The sequence below is a fragment of the Python bivittatus genome, unplaced genomic scaffold, assembly GCF_059951505.1.
Source record: "Python bivittatus isolate LINGU-HERP-01145 unplaced genomic scaffold, Pbiv_v1 ctg000600_np1212, whole genome shotgun sequence".
NCBI classification, from domain to species: Eukaryota; Metazoa; Chordata; class Lepidosauria; order Squamata; family Pythonidae; genus Python; species Python bivittatus.
In genome coordinates, this window is record NW_028277082.1 from 534195 (window position 1) to 555482 (window position 21288).

The 21288-nt window shown below is 57.2% G+C and overlaps 2 protein-coding genes across 8 annotated transcripts; one reads left to right on the forward strand and one right to left on the reverse strand.

Annotated features, from left to right (window-relative positions):
- Positions 1–466: 466 nt before the first annotated feature.
- Positions 467–8852, reverse strand: ATG9B (autophagy related 9B). 4 transcript variants are annotated; one of them, XM_088147743.1, is made up of 15 exons: positions 8535–8852; positions 7853–8055; positions 7716–7761; positions 7273–7335; positions 6680–6862; positions 5784–5925; positions 4210–4958; positions 3546–3699; positions 3249–3428; positions 2735–2974; positions 2438–2655; positions 1931–2033; positions 1697–1751; positions 1151–1288; positions 467–921 (listed from the first exon to the last, which is right to left on the reverse strand). In XM_088147743.1, exons 2-14 carry the CDS (start codon positions 7965–7967, stop codon positions 1182–1184), a joined length of 2355 nt encoding a protein of 784 aa, XP_088003869.1. In that variant the 5' UTR covers positions 7968–8055; positions 8535–8852; the 3' UTR covers positions 467–921; positions 1151–1181. The 4 variants fall into 4 exon arrangements, with proteins under 4 accessions (XP_088003869.1, XP_088003868.1, XP_088003870.1 ...); XM_088147742.1 differs by having other exon boundaries at positions 1931–2036; XM_088147744.1 differs by lacking the exon at positions 1151–1288 and having other exon boundaries at positions 1931–2036.
- Positions 8840–20291, forward strand: ABCB8 (ATP binding cassette subfamily B member 8). Of its 4 annotated transcripts, none has more exons than XM_007444010.3 (16): positions 8840–9057; positions 10534–10843; positions 10979–11128; positions 11283–11377; positions 11718–11823; positions 12003–12164; positions 12647–12732; positions 13189–13286; positions 14170–14275; positions 14361–14394; positions 14580–14716; positions 15844–15938; positions 16425–16558; positions 17797–17944; positions 18463–18713; positions 20002–20291. In XM_007444010.3, exons 1-16 carry the CDS (start codon positions 8939–8941, stop codon positions 20077–20079), a joined length of 2109 nt encoding a protein of 702 aa, XP_007444072.2. In that variant the 5' UTR covers positions 8840–8938; the 3' UTR covers positions 20080–20291. The 4 variants fall into 4 exon arrangements, with proteins under 4 accessions (XP_007444072.2, XP_088003872.1, XP_088003873.1 ...); XM_088147747.1 differs by lacking the exon at positions 8840–9057 and adding an exon at positions 9069–9872; XM_088147748.1 differs by lacking the exon at positions 8840–9057 and adding an exon at positions 9069–9511.
- Positions 20292–21288: the final 997 nt, after the last annotated feature.

The window sequence follows — 21288 nt, forward strand, 5'->3', positions numbered from 1 at the left end:
GAGCGGCAACGGGGGACGGAGGCAGAGCGCATCTTGGCTCAGAAGAATTCCCGAGCTGAAACGGAGCGTGTGGGGCGCAGGGCAGAGCTGTGGCAGGCAGCGAAGGGCCTCTGGGGCTCCAAGGGGCGAGTCTGCTTTTCCGGCCTGGCAGGGAAGCGCCCCCTTTCCCCTCCACAACGTGGGGAGAGGATACAGCCCCTTCCAGCAGCCCACTCTGGCGTTGCTCACAGCGGTCCTCGCATCCTAGTTGCGCCAGGAAGCCTTTCCCCACAATGGGGTCACAGAGCCTGTCTCCACCCCACTGGCTCCCCCCCCCCCCACTACCAGCCAAGGGAGGCGCCCCGGTGCCCTGCACTTAGCAGTTTCCCTGCCAATCCAGCCCCTTGGCAAACGGAGCCTTTCCCCAGAGGGCAAAGTTAGGGGATTTCTCCGCCCTCGCCACTTCCACTCCCACAGATGGCAACCGGGGCTCTTTGCTTGTAATTTCTGTAAACATTTATTGCCCCCCAACTCTCTTGCAATGCAACCGCCATGGCATGCGTGGTGGGGGGTGGGCCAGCCTGGGACCTAGAGGGAGGACGGAAAAAGCACGGGGGTGGGAGAAGAGCTTCTCCGTGCCATTCTCTCTTGACCACAGGGACCCCCTAAATACAAATAGCACCGTGCAGGGCCTGATCCAGCCCCAAAGCTTATTCACCCCCAAGAAGGGCACACTTCCCCCACGAAGAGGGGCCAGAAAGCCTCACGGAGGAGGCTCCTTGGCACAGCCAAGTCCACCGTGAAGGAGGGGCAGCCACGATCCACTCCTGCCCTGGCATGCCGTAGTGGGGAGAAGCGTGGCTGTACCACTTCCAGTCACGCTCTGACCGCAGGAGGGCCGTCCTGGTGAACTGACCTTGGCAGTGCCAACCGTCTAGAAACCTGCAGGGCAAAAGGAAGGTTGGACTTGGTCAGGGGGCCCAGAGCGCTCCTCATTGGAGCCTCCTCCTCCTCCCCCCTTTCCCACACTCATCGGCCACCCTCCAGGCTAAGGCCTGCCCAGACCATATGCAAAAGAGGGGGGACCAGCCAGAGACGGTCGGAGGGAGGGATTCGTATCCCACCCCAGAGCAGGAATGGACGGACAGCCCTGTCTGCGGAAGAGACCTACGCCAGAGGAAGAACGGAGGGCAGGGCTCCTGCTAGCTCTTCTGCTGCTGCTGCTGCTGGTGCCTCTCAGCTGACTCCTCTTCCCAGCCCCCCAGGGAGCCATCCTGGGCACGCGTATCGAAGGGGCGCCGAGGGGATGCTGCGCCAAGAAACAGGGGACCAGGCTTGCACCCCTTCTCCCACTGCCCATGTCTCCAGGGCACAGACGTGCAGGGCTAAGGACCCCAGCATTGCCCTGCGATGTGGGCACAGCCTGGCCTTGGTGGGCCTGCAAGGAGTGGCTCTGTGCACCATGACCAGGACGTGACATGGGTCCAGCTGGGAGAAGACGACAACTCCTGTCCTGGCAGCTCGACTGCGAAGGGGGTTATTTCTTGGGAGGCACCATTCGCCCAGAGCCGTCCTCCGAGGAAGCAGCAGAGGCACTGGGAGAGGCACGCAGCGTGACGGCAGAGGCCTTCCACGCAGCCCTCCTCCCCGCCGCCCGCCACCACGCGGGGAAGGAGGGGGCTGCAAGTGGTACAGTCCTGCCCTCCCCGGCTCTGACCTGCTCGTGCCGAAGACTGCGAAGGAAGGCGGGCCGCCGCTTGCTGCTGGTGAAGCTGGAGTGAGAGGAGAGGAGGGGTGGTGGTTACAGGTGGGGGCTCCTTTCCCCGCAAGAGTCATCGGGGGGCTCGCAGGAGAGGACCGAGCTGAGCTGGCCCGCTTCTTCCCTGCCCTTCACCGGGACACGCTGTGCCCCCAAGCACCGCCCACCTTTGGAGACAGAACAGCCGCTCACCTCGTGCATGTATATGGCGTGCAGACTCATCTCAGCTGAGGCGAACTCTGACAGAAGAACCGAGCGGGTGAGGGGAACTGGGCGCACCGCAGACCGAGTAGCGCTGCTGGGCAAGGGAGCAAAAACACAGTCAGCCCCCTCCTCACTCCTCCACGCATGGATGCGGAAGGGCTGAGCCCCCTGTTCAAGGCCCCCCCGCCCAGCCAGCGAGGTAGCTGAGCTGGGAAGAATTCAGCTAAGGGACTCTGGTCCAAGAGGAGCAGCAGAGGCGTTTCCTTGTGGGGAAGAGGGGTTGGCCCTGTGAAAACAGGGCCAACAGCTGGCATGCACAGAAACCTTTCCTGGTGGAGCCCAGATCAGCGTGGAGCAAGTCTGCAGCACCCCCACCAAACAGCCGAGGGCAGGGGTCGGGGTCCCAGGACCACCCTGGGCTTGGCCGGCTGGGCTGCGGCCTGACCCAGCATGTCGTGGTGGTGGGGGCACCTGCGGCCGACCCCCAGCCTGTACCTGTCCTCCAGAAGGGGGCTCTCGCTGTTGCACACAGAGGCCTCTCCGGGACGGGTCCTGTGCCGGGGCAACTGGGAGCAGGAGAGGGAGGCCAGGACACTGGCAGCTGCACCAGCTGTGCCCCCGGGCCGAGCAAGGAGGCGGCGCTCTGCCAGGGCAGCCAGGCTTCCCGCCGCGAGGACGGGACGGGCCAGAACGCTAGCTAGGAGGGCATCCGGCTGCAAAGAAAAAAAGCTCAGCCAGCGACGCGCGGGCGCCGCAGCCCCCACCCGCAGGCCAAAGCTGCCCCCAACTGACCACAGGGCCAGGGCCCTCGTCGGAAAGCAGGGAGGCTCCTAACGGTCCCTCAGCCAGGAGGCGCTGGGCATGGGAGGCGTCGTGATGCACTTTCTCCTTCAGGTGCCCGATGAAGAGGGAGCTTTCTGGCGGGGGCTGCCAGCGTGGATTGGCAATGGCAAAGTGAACCAGCGAGAGCTCTGTTTTGCCGTTCTCTGCCTGCTGGTAGACTGATGCCTCCGTCCGGCCCTGGGACAGCCACTTGCGGGGGAGGGAAAGGAAGCTGAGCTGACTCCCCTCCAGGCACCTGTCCTGTCAAGGTCTGTTCTTCCAAAATGGTGCGCGCGTCGGCGCAGGACAGAAGCCAGCTGGTCCCCTGAAGAGCCCCAATCCCAGGCTCCATCTCAGTGGGCTGTACTGGGGGGGAGCTCCCAAAAACTCCGTGGGATTTGAAGAGCAACACCCTCCCAAAGCAGCCAAGAAGCTCTTGGGCCGATCCCCCGCCCCCCAGCTGCAAAGACACCTCCCGCTGCACCTGGGGGTTGCCGTGGTTGCGGATGTCCAGCTGGGCAAAGGAGCAGATGTCCCCGACCCCCACCACCTCAACGGAGAAATTGCGGAAGAAGTCGATGATGTCCAGGGCCCTGGCCCGGAGCGCGAAGATGAGGAGGAAGGGCGTCACTATGGGGCTCAGCAGCTCCTCCAGGATGAAGACCTGGGGAGGGACAGACCGCAGGAGGAAGTAAGGGGCCCAGAGGCCGTGGCTGGCAGGCTGGCCCAGGGCGGCCTCCTCTCCCAGCCCCGCCCCGCCCCGCCCCACCCACTCACTCACTGCCTTGTACTGGAAGAGCTGAGCCAACTCCTCGCGTGTCTCCGACTTGTGGGCATTGCCTTGCCAGTGGTCAGGGATGTAGTGGATGTGAGCCAAGACGCACTGGAGAAGCTGCTCTGGACACCACACCAGGTGCTCATCTGGGATGAACGCCCTGCCAGGGGTGGGGGTGGGGGGAATCATCACCAGGATGTTCCGAAAGGCACAGCCAGAGAGCTCCGGGGTTTGGGCTCTTGGGTTTCCTTGTCAAAGGGCCTTGCCCATCCCTCTGCCCTCCACTGCCATGGAGCTTCCTCCGCCCAGGCCTCCACCTTGGGGACAAAGGCAGACCCCAGCCTGAATCCCAGAAGCTTCCTGCCTACAGGAACCCCTCAAAGTTGAGGAGGGTCTTCCGGAGCTGAGAAACAGCACGGCTGCCCAGAAGGGGCAAGGGGAGGGAGGGAGGGAGGCCCGAACACACAGACCAGCGTTTCTATGGAAGTCCAGAAGTCGGCCAGTTGGGAAAAGAACAAAGGCTGCAAGGTGACCTTTCAGGCCACGCCAGAAGAAACGCTCAGCCCCGTCCTGCTAACTGGCGCTGGAATGCGCTGGCTTCTTTTGGGGGGCCTCCTTGCAGGGTCTCTCCTCCTGGCAGCAAAAGGCAGAGCCCTGCGTCAGCCCCTACCTAGCCACGGTGACGATGAGCCCCAGAAGCGTGATGGCGGTCAGGATGTGCTGGACGGTGAGGACGTCCTCGTCGTAGATGGTGAGGGCGATGAGGACTGCCAGGATGGAGCCGGCGAAGAAGCCAATGTTCTTGGCCAGCACGGTCAGCAACGGGCTGGTGAACGAGTTCATGTACTTCGAGGCTGGCTTGTAGCCGCGGCTCAGGCGGGCCTGCAGCTCGTGGTCCAGCTCGTTGAAGTGGCGCAGGTAGAGGCGGCCGTAGAGCGACCAGCGGCGGGCCCCCAGGCTGCCCGGCTCCCGCTTGAGCACTTCCGTGTAGCTGAAGAAGGCGTAGAGCACCTGCCAGACCAGGATGAAGGGGCAGAGCAGCAGGTTGGCCAGCCCCAGCAGCAGCAGGCTGCGCTCCAGGCGGTGGGCAAGCTCCAGGCGGGCGCTGGCCCGCTTGTACTGGGGCTGGAGGTTCCACTTGCCCTGGAAGAGGGAGCCCGGCCCCCAGAAGAGCAGCAGCTCCAGGTTGTACTTGAGGCCCTGGGTCAGGAAGACGCCCCGGCCCAGCAGGGGCAGGCGGAAGCGGACGGGCAGGAGGGACTTGTTCACCATGGCCACCAGGTAGTTCTTGAAGCGCAGGATGCGATGGTGGATGTCCAGCTCCGTCAGCTCTCGCTTGTGGACGCACATCTGCTGCTCCCGCTGGAGCGAGATCAGCCGCGCCTGCACCTCCTGCCAGCTGCAGTTGCGCAGCTGCTCCTGCCGAGAGGGGTAGGAGGGTCAGGTGGCCTGTGTCTGGCTGGCGGCCGCTCCTGAGGCGTGAATTCACGGCTTAAAGCCCCCACGGGGACGTCCCCACCGAGTGACCGAAGGGCTGCCCCCCGGCCCTCTTGGAAGAGGCAAGCCTGTGGGAGGAGCCAGCCCCGCCCTCCCGCTCTACCTCTGCAAGGAGCAGGCAGGCGCCTGCTCTGCCTGCAAAGGGTGTAATTCCCAGCAGCCTCTCTGGGTGGGTGGGGGCAAGAAGGACCCATCAGAAACCAAGGAGCTGCAGGGGATCTGGGCTAGACTAAGCAGATGCCCCCTAAGTCCCCTTGCCTCATCTAAGGGTTGCCCGCCTTCCTGGCGCGCTAGCAGAATGAGAACGCCCCTCCCCACAAGCAGCTGCTTCCTGCCATTGTCTAGGATAGTCCTGACAGACTCCTGCCCAGGCTCCAGAAATGGCAGACGGCCTTGCTCTGGGGAGCCCACGCAGCTCCTTGCTCCTACAGAGGCAGGCTTCCTCCACAGCTCGAGGGTCCTGGAGGCCAAGGAGTCTGGGCATGGGAGTGCACGAAATTCCCTTACGGTCAAACGAGTGGGCACAGGGGCCCGGCTTGCCCGCCTGGTTTCTGTTCAGCCTCGGAGAGGACAACACCTCTTCATGCCCAGCGCAGAAACGCAGGAGACTCAAAGTGTTTCTCTTTCCTTCTCCTTACTTCTACGAGGAGCAAACGTGGGCTGCGCAGACCAGACTGCGTGCCCTCTGTGAAGCGCGGTGAAGAGAGGAGGACGCGGTCCCCAGGCCGACCCCCCACGTGCCCTCACCGAAGGGATCTTGAGAGCCTTGGTGTAAAAGGAGCGGATCTCCCAGTAGCCCAGCAGGCTGCAGAGGACCTTCGCCAGGCGGAACAGCCAGAAGGTGGCAGCCATCACCAGCAGGAAGATGATGCCGCCGCTGGCCTGGATCCTGGGGAGGATGTCAGCGTCAGCTGGTCCCTTGCGCAAGGGCATCTCCAGTTGCACACAAGCACAGCCAAGGGGGATGTTTTCCAGGAACGTGGCGCTCTCTAGCCAGCCACCAGATACGCGGAAAGGGACAGGAGTTTACGCGTGCTTTGGAAGAGCCCGAGAGCAGCCGGGAGAGGTGAGCGTTGCTCTCTGGCAGCTTGGCTCCCCAGCCGGCTCCCACTTGCAGAACTCCAGCCTTGCAGGCAGCTCAAGGCTCTTGCACAGAAACAGCGCTCAGCAAGCACGAATTTCTGAACTGAGCCAAAGCTGGGTGCAGACGGGTCTCGTCTCAGCAGAGAAGTCTCTTCCGCCCAGCATCACCAGCACCACCTCAAGGCCACAAGCCACCCTGCTATCCGAGGACATGAACTTGACCTGCCTGCCTCCCTCCTTGCCCCACATAAGCAGTCAAACCACCCCAGGATGTGACCTTCTGCACAGGCCACCTATTTCTATTGGGCCTCTCAACCGTAGCAGAAAAAGAGAAAGTCCGCATTCTGAGGCAGCCTATCCTCGACCAATAAGATACTGTGAAGGAAGAACTAGCCAGGTATCATCTCTGGCTCTGCCCGGCTGGCGGCTGCTGCATCTCAGCAGAGCCACCAAAAGGCTTCTGTTGCCCTCTTTTACTCAGCCCCTAACATCCACTAAGTACTGGAGGATCTGGAGGCCGGAGGGCAGCTGAGACCCCTGGTTTGCCCACCACTGCTCACCTCTGGGCACACTGAGAAGCTGGCAGGATGGCATCCGGGAGCGTCACCTTGCCCCGGTCGGGCATGAGACTGCCACCGCCTCCTCCCTGGTGAGTGCGATTGACCGGCTGGTTGGCAAAGAGGATATCGTACTCCACACAGCACAGCAGGAAGGTGGAAAAAGTGGCCACAAACAGGAACTGCCTGGGGAGGGGGGTGTCCTTTGGTCATCTGCCGCCACAGGTCAGCAGGCTGGCCAACCACTCCAGCAGAGACAGCAGTGCCCGTGCGGAGGGCTGACAGGCACGGAAACTGGGGGCAAGGGAGGGCTTGGCAGTGAAAGGCCTCCCCATTTTCTGGGCCACGCATCTTCCAAAGCTTATCCTGAGTCCCACGGAGAATGCCTGCGCCAGGGCAGGGCTGGCAAAGGAGGAACAGCCCTCTTTTACCAAGATGCCAAAAGAAGCCAGAGCTGAGTTCCAATGCTGTCCCTGACAAAGATTGGGAGGGGAAAGGGGAGCAGACTGCACAGCCCCCTCCCCAAATACATGCCCCCTTCTGCTGCCTTCCACCACCCTGCCCAGAAGGAGCTGGGTAGTGGCTGGAGTCCTTACACCAACTCAAAGATGTCCGAAAGCATCATGCAGCTGAAGCCGTTCTTCTGATGAAAATGATAGATGTACGGGAGCCGTCAAAGGAAAACACGTTGGCTGCCACGCCTGGCTGAGGGCACCCCACTGCCCTCCTGCCTGACTCGCGTGATGGGTTCACAAGCACAGCAGATGAAGCTACGACGATGTGGGGCACTTTGGGGAGCCTCAATACGGATTGCTTGTTCCGGCAAAAGGCACGAGGTGACCGCAATACCCGCTCGGTTCACCTGGCCTGCCGCTCACCAAAAGCAGCTTTGTGGTTGGCTAGCCACAGTCCTCACCCTCCACCCCACCCCGCTAGGATCAGCAAGCAGCAAAGAGCCGCACGCCCTCCCTTTGGGGCTGGGATGCTCCCAGGAGCATCAGCGCCAGGAAGCGGCACCGCAATGGCTGCCCCAAAGGATATTTTGGTGAAGAAGTTATCCAAGTTCTTGATGTGATGCCAGGAATCTGGGAAGAGGAGAAAAGACAACTTGGCAGCGAGGACTCTCCCCGGACGGCCCCCTCCGGCCACCCCGAAGCCCGGCGCCCGCCCGGGTACCTTTCAGCCCCTCGGTGACGTGGACCAGCAGCTCCTCCTCGTCCTCCGGCGGGGAGTCGTCTTCGTAGGCCGGCAAGCGGTGGTAGTCACCGAGGGGCTCCTGGCTCGCCGCCATGGGGCTGCCGCCCGGGCAGCGCGGCCGCTCGTCCTCCGCGGCCGGGCCCGGTTCGGGGGAAGCGACCCGGGCGGCTCAGCGAGAGCACCTGCCGAGCAGCGACAGCCGTGCGCCGTATTCAGAGCGAGCCGAACCCCGGAAGCGGCGCCCGGCGCCCTCCGCCCGCGGGACGGGCCCCCGCCCAGAAGGCGCGCCGCCTCCGCGAGCGAGCCCGGAACGCCCCGACGGCCCCCGCCGCGCCGAAGCGCCCGGCCGGTCCTCGGGGGCGGCGCGCGGCGGGCGCCCGGAACGCTCCGGCGGCAGCCGCCGGGCCCTCCCGCGGGCCCGAGCCGGGGTCTCCGCCGCTCCCCGGCTGGCCCGAGCCCCGCCCCGCCCGGCACCCCGGGACGCCGCGCAGCCCCAGAGCCCCGGGCCGGCGCCGCGCGCAGCGGAGGCGCTTCTCCGGCCCCCGCCGCGCGCCCCCCGGCGCTCCGTCCGCCCAGCGCCCGCAGCCCCCCGGCAGCCCACAGCGCGGAGGCGCTCCCCGGAGGGAGGGAAGGAAGGAAGGAAGGCCGGCCGGCCGCTCACCGCGCCGAGAAGAGCCGCCGCCGCCGCCGCCGCCGCCCCCCTGCTGTGGGACGCGCCGAGCGAGCAGCCGGCCCACCCCACCCCGGAGCCTGAGTCACGCCGGCCGGAGGCGCCTGCGACGCGAGAAAGGCCGCGCGGGCGACGGAGCCGCTTCCCCCGCGGCCCCCCCGCGGCCCCTCCTCCCGGGGCGGAGCGACGGCCTCGCCGGCGGCCGGGCGGCCCGTGGGCCCAGCCGCGCCGCCCCGCCGGCGCGGAGTGCGCCTGCGCGGCGCTCCGCCTCGTGCCGTGGCCACGCCCCGCCTGCCCCGCGCGGGGAATTGTGGGCGGCGACGGTTCCGAGCGCGGCCTGAGGCGCTCCCGCCAGAAGGGTGTGAGAGTCCCACTTTCGCTCGCCCGTCCCCGTCATGCTGGCGCGGCTGCTGCTCCTGCGGCCGGGGCTGGCCGGGGGGCGCTGCTACGGCCGCCGGCTGCCCCGCGCGGAGGCGGCCAAGAACGGCCCCTCGCAGGCCCTGCTTGTTGCCAGGTAACCGTCGCCCGCGCGGGGCAGGCCGGGAGCCGCGTCTCCTGCGCTGGCTGGGCCGCCTCGCGAAGCATCCTGGTTGTCGTAGTCCCCGGGCGAGGCGCCAGCTCCTCGGTCTGCCCGCGGGGCACTCCTGCCCCTGTCTCGGCGCCGCGCAGGACGCCCCCGTGGGGAGCTCAGGAGGCCGGCAGAGCTGCGGCCGCGGCCCCTTCCCTGCGAGTCCCGCGGCCCAGCTTCTCTTGGCTGGGGAGGCTCACCCTTTGGGCGTTTACAATGGATCGCCGCTCCCCGTCCCGTCTGTCCGCACAACACGCGCCGTCCCTCGTCCCGTCCCGTCGGCGCGCCCGGGAAGTGGAAGCAGCGGGTGCCCGGGCGCCTGCTGAGCCCCTCGCGCCTGGCAAGCGGGGCAGCTGCCCAGGGAGGAGAGCCGCCGGTGGTGGTTTGGGGCAGCGTCGAGGTGAGGAGGAGCGATTTCCTCTAATCTCGCACAGCTGCCCGGCTCCGGGTTGGAGACCCTCGAGAAGCCAGCGTTGGCCTCCCTGCCCCGGAGTTCGGGGCGGCAGGGCGAACTCTGCAGGCAGTTGGGCAGTGTCTCGGACCAGGCGGAGGAACGGCGGAGCGAGCAGCTGGGAAGTCTTAAGTTTCACTGCATCACCCTCGCACCCCGAGCAACCTCGTTTTGTTTACTTTCCTAGTCGTAGAAAGCGTTGTGCGTTATGTGTTTATGCCAAAGTACAAAGTGCCTCACAGATTTTAGCTAGACGAGAAAAGCAAGCACCTCAGATGCCACTCAGATAGAGATCTTTGGCAAGCCTGGGGTGAGTCACGCTTGTGCTCTGTTTGTTTTCCCACTTGGGGGATTTGGGTGCCAAGAAAGGAAGTCTGAAGAGGAATTATGCATGAACCTAGTTCCAAAGCCCTTCCTGGAACACTGCAGCGCTGCTCGCCTTAACTGTTGATAGGAGTCGCGCGTGGCGGGAAGGCAGTTTGTCGGCTTCAGATTAGTACTGTAGACTATGAACCCAGGCCGCTGAGGCCTATTCAGTAAACCATGATTAAGCAATAATACGTAAAGCCAATAACTGTGAGACTGGCGTGATCCTATGCCATAGTGCTTGTTTTCAGGTGAGACAGAAATGACACTGAGCTAAATTTGGGCTTCGGATATTAGCCTCCTGAAAATAACATGGAGTCTGCTTTGACCATTCAGCAGAATTAGTTCTCTTCTTTTGCATATCTGTTACATGCCCAACCTCGGATTACGGGTGGGAAGCTTGGTTTGGAGGAATCACTGGATGAGTTGGATGCCTAGGTACCAGGGGGCGAGTAGGCAGGGATGCAGAATGGCATCACTTGAAAGCAGCTTTTGCCGTCCTCTCTTTAGATTGAAATAGTTCCATTTTTTTCTCACAGTTAATGAGTGTGATTGGCCAGTTGTGCCAAATTGGCCTTCACATCCTATTTCCCCTCTCCTCACAGGCAGTCTGGCAGCCATGCCAGGTTCTCCTGCTTTCTGCGGGTTCCTCGCAGCCTGCCCAAGCTGTCCCCAGCTGTGCTACTGGTCTTGCCTCGCAGTCTTCTCCCACTGGGCCGGGTGGCAGCCTTGTGGGCAGGGCCAGCCTTGGTGGGACTGGGCGCTGGCTTCAGCAAGAGGGTCTTCTGCCAGGAGGCCCAAAAGATTGAGGTGGTGTGTATCCCCCCACCTGTGGACAAAGAGCCAGACTTCGACTGGGCCATGTTCTGGAAGTTCCTGCGCCCTCAACTACTGACGCTGACAGCAGCGGTCTTGGTGAGTCTTTCCCAGTGGTTAAGAGCAGGGGTGGGGGTGTGTGGGCAGGCCAGCATAGCCAGGGCTGGGGGGTGGGAAGGAAAGATGTTTAAAAAATCCGGCTGTTTTTCAGTCTTTCTCTTTCCTGAACTACAGTTTGCCTTCGGTGCTGCGATGCTCAACATACAGATCCCATTGTTACTGGGCCAGATGGTGAATGTGGTGGCAAAGCACATGCGTGTGGGCGATTACCTGCGCTTAGTGCGTGAACCTGCCCTGCGCCTACTGAGCCTCTATGGGCTGCAGGTTGGCTTCTTCGCTTACTTGACTGGTTGTGGGGCAGACCCTTTCCAGGTCCCTGCAACTGAGCCTGGGGTTAGAGTGCATCAGTGCCCACTACGCGGAGTTGGGGACAGGGGCTGGATAGAAGTGCACAACTCTCTTTCCCCTCTGCCTGCAGGGCGCAATGACCTTTGGGTATATCCTGCTGCTGTCATGGATTGGGGAGAAGGTGGCTAACAGCATGCGGAAGCAGCTGTTCTCCTCCTTTCTCAGGTAATTGGCCAGGAAACGGGTGTCATCCAAGGGAAGACCAGCCTGGGCTGTGTGTTGGGGAGGGGAAGGGGATGGGGTAGACCCTGAATTATCCAAAGCAGAGAACACGGCAGCTGCATTGTGTTGTCATATTCAGTTGATGAATTCAGCAACTTGCATTTGAATTAAGGTAGACTGCCATCAACCCCCCCGCCCCCCTCCCGCCCCGCCGAGTATACTTTGGTTGCAGACTTAGGGGTAGCTGCCCTTCATTTTTCTGCCCTGGCAACGCTGCAGTAGCTGCAGAAGGAGGACTGGCTGCATCAGCCACAAGTGACGCTGCATCTGGTCCTCTCCCAAGGCAAGAGGTGGCATTCTTCGATGCCAATCAGACGGGGCAGCTGGTGAATCGCCTGACTGCAGACATCCAAGAATTCAAATCTTCTTTCAAACTGGTCATCTCTCAGGTTTGGCTAATGGCTGTAGAAGGCTGGGATGTGGCTTGCTGAGTGGAGAACAATTTTGTTCCGATTAAGGCTGTTTCATAAGAACGGTGTGAATTGAAACAGGCCTGGGGGGTTCACTTCTCTCTCCAACAGTGTGTCTCTCTTCATGCTGTCACCTCTCCCCACCCCCAACCTTCCAGGGTCTACGCAGCCTCACTCAGACCGTGGGCTGTTTTGTGTCTCTTTACTTGATTTCACCCAAGCTGACTGGGCTGCTTGTTGTGGTGATGCCGATATTGATTGGGATCGGGACCTTTATTGGCACCTCCCTTCGCAGGCTGTCCCGCAAGGCCCAAGAGCAGGTAGGGAAGAGTAGGCTGATGTCTGTAATCTGTTTGAATGAGCGTGAATGTTCCCTGAAGTAACCTTTATTTGGTTCTGCTAGTCATGTTTGGGGAAGCACGGAACTCTTTGCTTTGTCAAGTTCTGCTGTATTTGGTATCATCTTTAGCTGTTAAATCTATCCTACAGTTCTGAATTACTCAGCTGCCTTCGATTGACTGGTATTCTTCCTTTCTTTTAAGGGTGGCATGACGCAGTGGGGTGTCCTTAGGTGGGTAAGCTCAGACTGCCCTTTTTGGGTTACCAACATCTTCCCAATGCCCAAGAGATCGCATGTGTTCTTTTTCGACAGCTCTTGCTTTTTTCTACTCTCGCTTTGTTCTGGTTAAACACCACGTCTATTTTTATTGTAGTTTTTACCACAGAGTATCTGGCTGCAGCCAATTCTGCTTCTGTTCAGCCAGCCCCCGAGTGATGTTCATTCTTCCCCTTTTGTGTGCAGGTGGCCAAGGCCACGGCTGTGGCAGATGAGGCTCTGGGTAATGTCCGGACGGTGAGGGCCTTTGCCATGGAGCCCAAAGAGATCCAGTGAGTACCACAGAGGAGAACTCTCAATGCCCTTTCCTCTTTAATGCTTGTAGGAGCCCACTTCCTAAACGTCTCTGATGTAGAGCCACCCAGAGGGGTCCCCAGCACGTTGGGGCTCTCCTTGCTGTTTCAAAGGGCGCAAAGCAGCTTGTGGTTTTCTGTTTCAGTCTGAAGAGATACGGTTGGGTTAAGGGTGCGTATTAGCTCTCATAATGCTGCATTGGTGGTCCTTCCCCTTTGGCCCCACCCAGGCTTCACTGTCTCATGTGGTTATTTATCGATTTAATCTGTTGAGTGCCCTTAAGATTGTGTACTTTAGCCAGTGAGAAATACCACTGGCTTGACTGACCTTCAGGGCAGAGCTCCTGTGTGCCATGTGTGACAAGCGCTGTGTGGGCCGTGCAATGGCCCTGGCAGAGCTGTCGGTTTTGCCTTTTCTTTCTTCCTCCCTTGCAGAGAATATTCAGCTGAAGTTGATATTTCCAGCCGCCTCAATATGAACTTGGGGCTGGGCATTGCCTTCTTCCAGGGGCTCTCCAATGTGGCCCTGAATTGTGAGTAGAAGCTCCGTTGTATTGGCTGCTGGTGGAGGCCTCCCCACTTCTTGTTCTGCCCAAGAGATGGTTGGCACAGTATCTTTGGGGGTTTCAAGGGAGGCTCCATGCACAGCCTCCCTTGAAACCGCCAAAGGTTTTTTGTATGATTTAATACTGCGGCATGTTGAGGCGGGAATCCCGGGGCCTTTGTGAATGCTTTCTCCAAACCAGGCCCAGGGGTTGGGATTGAATTCTTGGGTGACTGGAAAGAAATTGGAGGTTGGGGAAGATTGAGACCGATGGCTCTGCATTACTTTGTTTTGCGTGGCTTCTGAGAAAAATGTATTCCTCGCTGGGAACCATGTGCTCTGTACAATGGCCCTGGCACTGGTCCTTCCCCCTTTTCCCCACACCTTTCTGCTCTTCATGTTTAAGGTCCACTTAAGCCAGGCTTTAATGTGCATTAGACGCTATGGTGGTGGTGTTGTTCAGTCATTAAGTCGTGTCCAACTCTTCATGACCCCATGAACCATATCACGCCAGGCCTTCCTGTCCTTCACTGCTACGCTATGGTAGCACTGCCAAATTACCAGTTTCCTTCTCTTGCCTCGCTCCTGGGGAATTCAGCTTAACATTAAGACATATGGCTGCAAAGCAGTGCATGAAACTACCAATTCTTCACTCCCCAAGGCTGAGTTTGCCCCAAATCCTAACCCCCACTTGACAAGCACAATTATGATGTTCACATAATAGGCCAATAAGCCCAATGACAGCCTGGTTTGTGTTGAAATAATAGCTGGGTTCCCGCAACATCCTGAGTGACAAATGACCAACCTCATTTTAACCCAGCACGTTTTCTTTCTGCGGCTTCCCCCTTCAGCCATGTTGTTTTATCTCCCAGGTATTGTGCTAGGCACCATCTTTGTAGGTGGCTCCCTCATGGCCGGGCAAGAGATGACACCCGGGGACCTCATGTCCTTCCTGGTTTCCTCCCAGACTGTGCAGCGGTAAGACCTGCCCCAGCCCCAGGCCCTGTGCTGAGGGCAGACTTGCTAGCCGGCCCTTGAGAGCTTTCTGCTTCTATTTCTCTAGGTCCATGGCCAGCATGTCTGTGCTGTATGGTCAGGTAGGTGGGCTGGGAGGATTCTTGGGACACCTAAGTGCAAGGTAAAATGCCCTTCAGGGGTTTGTTAGCTCTGGAGCACGTGGCCAGGGAGGATGAGCTGTCTTGGGGCGTTTGAACTGGGGTTTCCCAGGAGGGCCTGGGAACAAGACTGCTCGTTGCTAGGGGCCTTCTCTTCACAACTGCAGGTGCTACGGGGGATGAGTGCTGGGGCCCGTGTGTTTGAATTCATGAACCCGTCGGCAGACGCCCCTCTGTGCGAGAGGGAGCAGCTTGCCTGCAGTATGTTGAGTGGGCACATCGAATTCCAGGATGTCACTTTCAGGTGAGATTCAAGGTAGACAGGCTCCTGGGTCGTAGGGGTAGGTCAGAAGTGGGCAGGGGAAATATTTTAGGCTAAAGTGGCACGCAGGAGCTCTTACACAGGCTTGCATAGTTTTCAGTGGTTTATTTTCAGCTTTATTTTGTGCAAACTGTTCTGTGTTTTATAAGGAAGAGGAAAGAGCGTTACCACGATCAGTGAGGGGCTGGGGACCCTCTCTCCCCAGTCTTCGCAGAGCAGTATGGAGGTCCATATGGCCTAAACCCACTGCGCTTTTGCAAAAACTCTGCAAAACTGTGGCCCTTTCAGCAGGCCTGGGGAAAGGGGCGGGGAGTGACTGACTCCCTGATAGTGCATTTTGGTCTTTGATCACGATGGAATTCCCTCACCTTGGGGTGCTGTATTTATTATTGCTGTCTGTTTGTTTGTTTATACCTCCCACTGATAGAGCTGCCCATCTCACACAAAGCAACTCTGGGCAGCGCACAACAAGCAAATAAAATAAGTAGATAAAAACAAGCAATTTTTATCTCATTAAAGATATCACAAATTAAAAAAATACACACACACACACACACACAAAGCCCCACAGAGAAAGCAGAATATCAATTAGAGTGGAGCCATCTAAGAATGTATCTGGTTTACTTCTTGTTGTTTTCCTATTTTTATGCTGTCATTTTATGTCTAATATGCAAGCTGCCTGGAGCTACTCTGGTGAATGAGGCAGCATGCAAATTGCTAAATAAACAAATGAAGAATAAATTGTTGAGCTTAGAGAGATGCAGAGGCCTCTCTCTAAAGGCCACAGAAGTTGTTGGCTTAATAATTCTTTAAACAATAAAAAAAGTCTCGACACACTCGCCAGACAGTAGGTGCCACTTTTATGAGAAGTGGCAGAACATACACGCGACAGCATCCATGCTCACCCTCCATACGATTTAGCTCTGCCTCCTCCCATTCCGTCCGCCACCACCGCCCCAGCATCCCCTTCACCTCCCCGATGAAGCTGACCTGTGATTCGCTTCACATGGCTGCCCTTAAGCAATAAGCAGGGACACGAGGCAGCCTCATCTGGGCTAATCCGGCATCAGAAGTCTCCCCAAGGCCTGATCTCTTTCTTCTGCTGCCAGTTATCCCACTCGGCCAGGCTACAAGGTGCTGGAAAACTTCACCCTCAACATCCCTGCTAACAAGACGGTGGCTATCGTGGGACAGTCTGGTGGTGGTAAGGCTCTCTCTCCTTTGCCTGAGCGGCAGTGAGGCAGCAGTTGCTCAGCAGGGCCTGGGTCCTTTGTGCTGGAGTACAAGCCTGGCCTGGGGCCAGGTCTGGGTTTGGAATGGTGATAAAACAAACATCATTTTTTAAACGTTTTTAAACTGGTGTTTTAATCAGTCCTGTGTGGTGCTGCCTTACTGACCGTTTATTCCTATACCTTCTTTGATCCTTTCCTGATTTCATTTTATCACTCTCCGCATTTACTTTCCTTCCCAGTGTTGATTCCCTTGTGACTTTGCTGAGCATATAGTTGCATTTCCCCTGTGCAATGAATGCAAACTCCCACCAGCATATGCAGCAATTTGCTGAATGGATCCAACTTCCTGAGATCCTTCCTCCTCCTACCCTTGGATGTCAGCTGACAGCTCATGGCTAGACACTGCACGTGAATGCTTGGAATGTGTCAGACCCCTTCGTGTTGTCTCTCCTGTGCAGGGAAGTCAACCGTGGCTGCTCTCCTGGAGCGGTTCTATGAACCTACAAAGGGTATCATCCTTCTGGATGGGCGTGATATTCGCACTCTTGACACTGCCTGGCTCCGGGGAGAAGTCATTGGGTTCATTAACCAGGTACAGAATCGGGAAGAGATGCGACCAGTGAAGCCCAGAATGGAATAAAATAGTTCGCCTGGTTCACACCTAAAGGCAGGAATTTTTTACCAGAGTTTCTTGAACAAAACACAGTGGCCTGATTTCTATGTAACACAATCATAATGGTTGTGTTCACATATCAGTGAGCTAGAACTGAAACATATAGGGGTGGGAACAAAATAGAAAATGTTTTATTTTGAACTTGGAAAAAACTACCGCAACCCAGAAATTCTGTCAAATTATTTGACGTCAACCAGGATCATACCCTGGAACATGTTGGTTTTCTTGGTTTCAGCCAAATGAAATCTGGAGGAATCCTGGATTTGTTTTAGGGGACAAGTAAGGCAAGACCGGTGTGTGTGTGTGTGTTGCTCATGTTTTCTCCTTGCAGGTCCCAAGGCAGCGTACCCCACCAGTCTTGCCCACACCCCAGTCTTCCCAGGGCCCTTCCTCCACCCCGCTCCCCTCAGCTGCTGTCACTGATGCCAGTATCCTTATTTTTCACTTACTGCCCCCTGAACCATTTTTTTCTTGAAACAACCATATTTCATTCTGTATGCTGACCAGACCATCCAAAACACATTTTGGTTCAGATATTGGCTATCCAAAATGAGCTGGTCATGCATGGAACAGTTTGCACACTCCTAGAAACAACTATCTTGCTGCTTAGCATGATATGTCATATGGAAATGGGTAGAAAAGAAGATGACTGAGGAGGGATTAGAGAAACAAAAATAACTAGGAGACAGGAAGTTTTTCTTTCTTCCAAAGCACCAGGACTTGGATTAGCAGCAAGTTACGAAAGAACAAGTATGATGTCCTTGGTAGCAACTGATCGCCATGAGAGTGGAGATGCATTTTTCTTAAAAGCTAGGGTTGTGTGGTGAGAAATGAAGCCTCTGTGCTCAGCAGCAGCGTGTTGTGAATAGAGTTCTGGGGGTGGCTGCTGCGAGCCTGCCTGAATCACATGGGAGGTTGGTGCTTCCTGGTGATGCAGCACTGGCTGCATTAACATGAATCTGATCCCATAAGGTTGTCCTGGAATCTCTGTGGAATTGGGCTGGGCTGGGCTGGGCTAGGCAAAGCCAGCAAGAGCCCAGCCCCGTCCCTGGGAGAGGAAAGAAGCCCTGTGTTACTGGGGAGGCGGTGGCAGTGGTGGGCAGACTTCCTCGGGGTTGGCCTCTGACCCAGTTCTGAAACCTCGTGTCTTCGGTCAGGAGCCAGTGCTGTTCAGCACAACCATCATGGAGAACATCCGCTTTGGCAAACCGTGTGCATCTGACGCGGAGATTTATGCTGCTGCCCGTCTTGCGAATGCCGACAGTTTTATTCGCAGTTTTCCCGATGGCTACAACACTACTGTGGGTGAGCTGAAGCTGGCTTCCTGTGGCACTGAAACATCATTTATGCTGAGTTTCATTTCTGACGCAGCAGCATCTTGCGGTTTGGGGGGCATCCATTCTTCCTTCCCTGCCTACCCGACTTTTTCCTGGAGGTCTTGCACTCTGGTTCTCCCAGTAGCCTCCATACGAAACAGATGTGATTGTGCTTTGTTTAGAACATGCAGGATTGTTTTTGAAAAATTAGCCAGTTAGTGTCAGACTAGCACCCAGATCCTTGGGCCTTTCTCTAAATGGGCCATTTATGAAAATATAGAATTCAGCATCTTCAGGTTGATGAGCTCTGGAACTACACACCACACCACTTTTTTTCACCTGAATAACATGGGTAGCTTTTTCCTGATGATTTTGGAATTTTGGGCCTCTTTACCAGGAAGGTTTCTCATGACGTTAAGATATGTTGTGAAATGAAAAGTGGAACCCACTGTATGGTGTTACCTTGAAGAGCGTGTTCTTATTTCAGCGTTCCTTTTTCCCGTCCAGGGGAGCGTGGAGTGACTTTGTCAGCAGGCCAAAAGCAACGAGTTGCCATCGCCCGGGCACTGATTAAGAATCCCAAAGTGCTGATCTTGGATGAGGCCACAAGTGCCCTAGATGCAGAATCAGAGCACGTGGTCCAAGAGGCCTTGGATCGGGCCGTGGCTGGCCGCACCGTGCTGGTAATTGCCCATCGCCTCAGCACAGTGAAGGAGGCAGCGCTCATTGTGGTCCTGTCCAAGGGCCGCGTGGCTGAGGTAAGGCCTGGGCTCGGGGACACTCTATAACAGGCAATACTGGAAATAGAATGGTGGTCAAGGCCAGGAGAGACTAGCGCTGTTCTGAAATGCTTGCTCATTTCTAAACAGGTAAGGTGTGATTCATTGGCAGGAGAGAAAAAAGTTGTAAATGGCACTCTGATCTTTTGGGTTGACTTTTCATAGATCAGAATACATGGCCCCCTGACCCTCCAGTCGGCTGGCTGGCTGGCTAGTTTTGATTCAAACATTCACAGACCAAACATTACTCTATAAATAATTTTACCTCACAAGCCCTATCCCTGCTTGGTTTGTCTTATCCTTTTTGGCAGAGAGACAGGACTCACCAGGCTGCTGAGCGTAAGAAACAGCCGACGGGGAGGCTGTGCAGAATGTCCGTGGCTTTCTTTGTCCTAGCCAAGTTGCAAGACGTTAGAATCCAGATCGCAGAGAGTCATTGTCCCCCTCCCTTCTACCTTGGCCAGACCCCATTTGGGGTATTGTCTCCATTCAGGGCACCACAGTTCAAAAAAGGACACTGACAAAGCAGGGCACATCCAGAGGAGGGCTACTAAGATGGTGAAGGGTTTGGAAACTCAGCCCTATGAGCAGTGGTTAAAGATCTGGGGATGTTTAGCTTACCAGAGAAATACAGTAGGGGCCTTCAAATATCTGACAGAAGAGGAAGTAGAATTATTCTCAGTTGTCACAGAGGCAGGGCCAGGACCAGCGGCTAAAACTACAAGGAAGCAGGTTCAGGTTAGACATCTGGGAGAACCTCATGGCTGTAGAGCTACGAGCAGTTCTCCAGATGAGCATCCACTCTTGCTCCGTGGGAGCGGGTGGCACTTAGGGTCTCCTGCCTTTTGAACATGAACGTCACGTTTAGCGTCAAGACTAGTAGCCGCTGATAGTCTGAGCCTTAGGCTAAGTCTGGCCGTATGTTCTGGCTGAGCACTTTCCCACTGGTGTCCCTCTCTTCAAATAAAAGGCTGCTCTGGTGGCTCTTAAAAAGGACACCTAAGGCAGTTTGTAACATTGGAAATTTCAGTGTGTGTAAAACAAGCCGGAACAGGTCCGCGTTAGGCCCAGCTGGTGTGCATGAACAGCTTGGGAAATAAACCCTGTCAGTGGTGGAAGGGCCCATATCTCCCCTTCCCTTCTCCTTTCAAAGCCTTGTGTAGAATTAAGGACCTGCGAGTCCAGGTAGTCCTTTAGAAGTTGTTTCTGGGTACGGGAAGGACTGACTAAGTCCCGCTTCCCAAGACCTGCATTTCTGCTCTTCCAGGCCGGGACACATTCCGAGCTATTACGGAAGGGCGGCATCTATGCAGAGCTGATCCGCCGCCAAACCAAGGATGTTTGAAGAAGGCAAAGCTGCTCAGTTCCTGGAGGTGGAGCCTCTTTCTGCCCTCTTTTGCCCAGCATCCGGCAGCAGCCCCACCCGAGTTGGTTGCTCAGGGGAAGGCCCAGAGCCTGTTGCTCTGGGGTGCCCTGTTGTAAGTTTCAGGGAACATTGCTTTACTGTCCCAATGTGGAAGGAAGCCGTGTGCACTTTTTCACTTGAGTTTTTCAAATACAGCCTTTTGTATTTGAGTGTATGTTGTCTTTGCTTTACAGTGGTGCACGAAGCACTGCTTTTAAATGAAAGCTGGATAATGCAAGGCAGAAGTATTGGTGGACAGCAGAGCCCTGGGCAAGGGGAAAGCGCTCAAGCATTTTGGGAGTGGTGGCCGGGCTTCAGATCTCCTACATCCACAGCATTCAGGAAGCTTCAAATCCTACTGATAAAGCACTGGCAACTAGAAACAGCAACTGATTATCAACACCATTGAAAATGAGGGATGTTGTGTGCCCAGCCAAGTAGTCCACTGGATGAGTGCCTTGCCTGTCATTCTTCCTCAAAATGCCTTTACCCTGTACGTCACCCAAAATAGTCACTGCAGGGGCTTCCAGGAGACAGAGGTGTCTGTCCTTGCGGTCTGGCATGAGGAGGCGATGGGGAGGGAAGAGGAATGAGAAGCAGCTCCAGTCACACCGAGAAGAGAGGTGCTCCTTCTGGGGCTGACGGGGGATTGGGGAAACTGCTCGGGTGCCTCCCTGCCCCCAGCTGGAGCAGCACAGGCTGAGAGAACCTGCAGGCCACCAGCTTCTGAAAGGGCACCTGTTGGGGCGGTTGACCCCCTCTTGCCTGGATTCAGGATGGGGGATGCAAGAACTATGACTCCCACTGACCTCCACAGCAGGGGCAGTGATGGAGACCTTAAAGCACCCTCAGAGGTGAGAGGTTGCGTGGGGATTTGGTAATTCAACAGGCACCCCACTAGTTGTGCCCTTTGAGCCTCTGGCCAGGAGGAACAAACTGGGACTGTGTTACAGGACTGAGTCCAGGGGTGGAGAAACGGTTACTTTCCAAAGCCCCCTCACTTGCCCATTATGTGGGGAGGGCCAATTCTGTCTCACCCTGTCCAATCTGCTTTAGTTCCACTTTGATGTTGCAGGGACCTTTGCAGCTGCTGAAATCGGTTGCTCTCCAGATGCTTTGCAGAACAATGGAGGGACCAGGGCAAAGGTT

Coding starts and splice junctions, on each gene's coding strand:
- ATG9B (XM_088147742.1), bottom strand. CDS start 7,967: ATGGCGGCGAGCCAGGAGCCCCTCGGTGACTACCACCGCTTGCCGGCC. Junction 6,863..7,272: donor TCGGACATCTTTGAGTTGGT/GTAAGGACTCCA, acceptor CCCCCTCCCCAG/GCAGTTCCTGTTTGTGGCCA. Junction 2,037..2,437: donor AGCCCCCTTCTGGAGGACAG/GTACAGGCTGGG, acceptor TCCCTTGCCCAG/CAGCGCTACTCGGTCTGCGG.
- ABCB8 (XM_007444010.3), top strand. CDS start 8,939: ATGCTGGCGCGGCTGCTGCTCCTGCGGCCGGGGCTGGCCGGGGGGCGC. Junction 11,378..11,717: donor CTGTTCTCCTCCTTTCTCAG/GTAATTGGCCAG, acceptor TCCTCTCCCAAG/GCAAGAGGTGGCATTCTTCG. Junction 14,276..14,360: donor TCCTCCCAGACTGTGCAGCG/GTAAGACCTGCC, acceptor CTATTTCTCTAG/GTCCATGGCCAGCATGTCTG.